At 44.0% G+C, this 1,509-nt stretch overlaps 1 protein-coding gene across 1 annotated transcript; it reads right to left on the bottom strand.

Annotated features, from left to right (window-relative positions):
- Positions 1–533: 533 nt before the first annotated feature.
- Positions 534–1,275, bottom strand: LOC149221489 (uncharacterized). The gene is made up of 3 exons (XM_089387391.1): positions 1,264–1,275; positions 777–1,076; positions 534–671 (listed from the first exon to the last, which is right to left on the bottom strand). Exons 1-3 carry the CDS (start codon positions 1,273–1,275, stop codon positions 534–536), a joined length of 450 nt encoding a protein of 149 aa, XP_089243517.1.
- Between the last annotated feature and the right edge of the window lie 234 nt (positions 1,276–1,509).

The raw sequence follows: 1,509 nt of genomic DNA, 5'->3' as shown, positions 1-1,509 counted from the left end.
AGATAAAGAGTCTTACTTTTTAGTTAACAATTTTTTTTCCCAGAAATTTGAATCATGGTTAGACAGGTTCGGATCGCTACACAGAGGGCAGAGACTATCTCTGAAGCAGAAGCGACGGTTCGATAGACAACACAGCACACGAGAAATCACCTGAGGACAAGTTCGCTTGGAAGCAATAACAGGGAGCAAGCGACGAAGTGAGGAATACTTAGCGTTGATGAATGAAGGAAGGGGGTGAGATATAGGAAGAAGCTGGAGAGTGGTGAGGCGGGAGAGGGACCAACCAGTCACGGGATGAAGGAGGGAATCCTGAGGGTAGACCAGAGAGATGTCCTGGAGGATCCATGAATCAGATCTGAGGAGACATCTGCCGGCAGATTTGATGAGATTGTCAAGCTTAATGAGTATTTTGTGGATTTCGTGTCCTTGCAATATCCTGCTACAGTAAGCAATCTTGTTGAAATCCCGAGGAAGATGATTCCAGTCGATTCTGTCAGTGCTTTTAGGCTTAACGCTGTTGAGTTTATTTGGAGTCATGGCAAAGGTTGGTAAGTCTCCTTAGAGTTGCAGCTTAGGGTGCCAACTGGCCTTCCACACGCACTGTTGGCGCAACCGTCAGCCCTCTTGTTAAGGTTACGAAGAATATGGTAGTATTGAATGTCATCCATTGCCTGATACAAAATTTGATTGCGTCTGTTAATTTGCTAAAGGAGAGTGTTGGGAGAGTCCTGCTGATGGACCATTACGCAGATGACAACAGAGGAATCACCGAATACCTTTGCCTTCTTTATCCTCAGTTTGCCTAACTGAGTTAGGCCCTGAAACAAAGCTAGTGCTTCAGCTCTATTATTTGAGACCTTCCCTAGACCCCACTCATAATGGAGGATGCACTCCTCATTGGCGTTGATAATCAGCCCCCCTGCTCCAGCTGTACTAGGATTTGATTTAGATGCCCTGTCGAAGAATAGATAGAAGCAGTTGCAGTTTTGTATCCAATTGGCGAACTCCTCTTCTTTTAATCTAACTTTCCATGAGCTAGCTTCTGCCTTTCTCTGTGCATCCCTCCTGCTACCTTCCTGTACATTATGATTTTTTTCCAGAATGTAACTTATGAAATCTCGCTCCTCCACACTATATCTTGTTGCATCTATCTTTCCAGTGGTGTTGATTGAGATAGTTTCCAGAGCAAGGATTATGGCTTTGTTGCAGGTTATTTGTGTAGTTGAGCTCTTGTCTTGGAAAATTTTTCGATTTCTAGCTAACCAGATACGCCATAGCAAGGTGTGAGGGAGAATGTTCCATACTCTCTTCACCAAGTTGCTTCTTTTTTCTTTCCAGGGGCAACATTTTCTCCATTTGTAGATTCTCTCCGCTATGGTATGCTGAGGTTCCCAAATTAAATTTCCAGTGGAAGACATTTTTTCCCAGCATTCAACAGCAAAAGGGCATTCTATGAATAGATGATGCATCGTTTCTTTGGCATTGCAACAGTTGGGGCATCTGGATGGG

This window comes from Pinus tabuliformis, chromosome Q (assembly GCF_031772625.1).
Source record: "Pinus tabuliformis cultivar Carrire ecotype Pingquan chromosome Q, CPIR1, whole genome shotgun sequence".
In the NCBI taxonomy this organism is placed as follows: domain Eukaryota; kingdom Viridiplantae; phylum Streptophyta; class Pinopsida; order Pinales; family Pinaceae; genus Pinus; species Pinus tabuliformis.
Note: the sequence above shows the minus strand (reverse complement) of the source record. Positions and strands in the feature narration are given on the sequence as shown.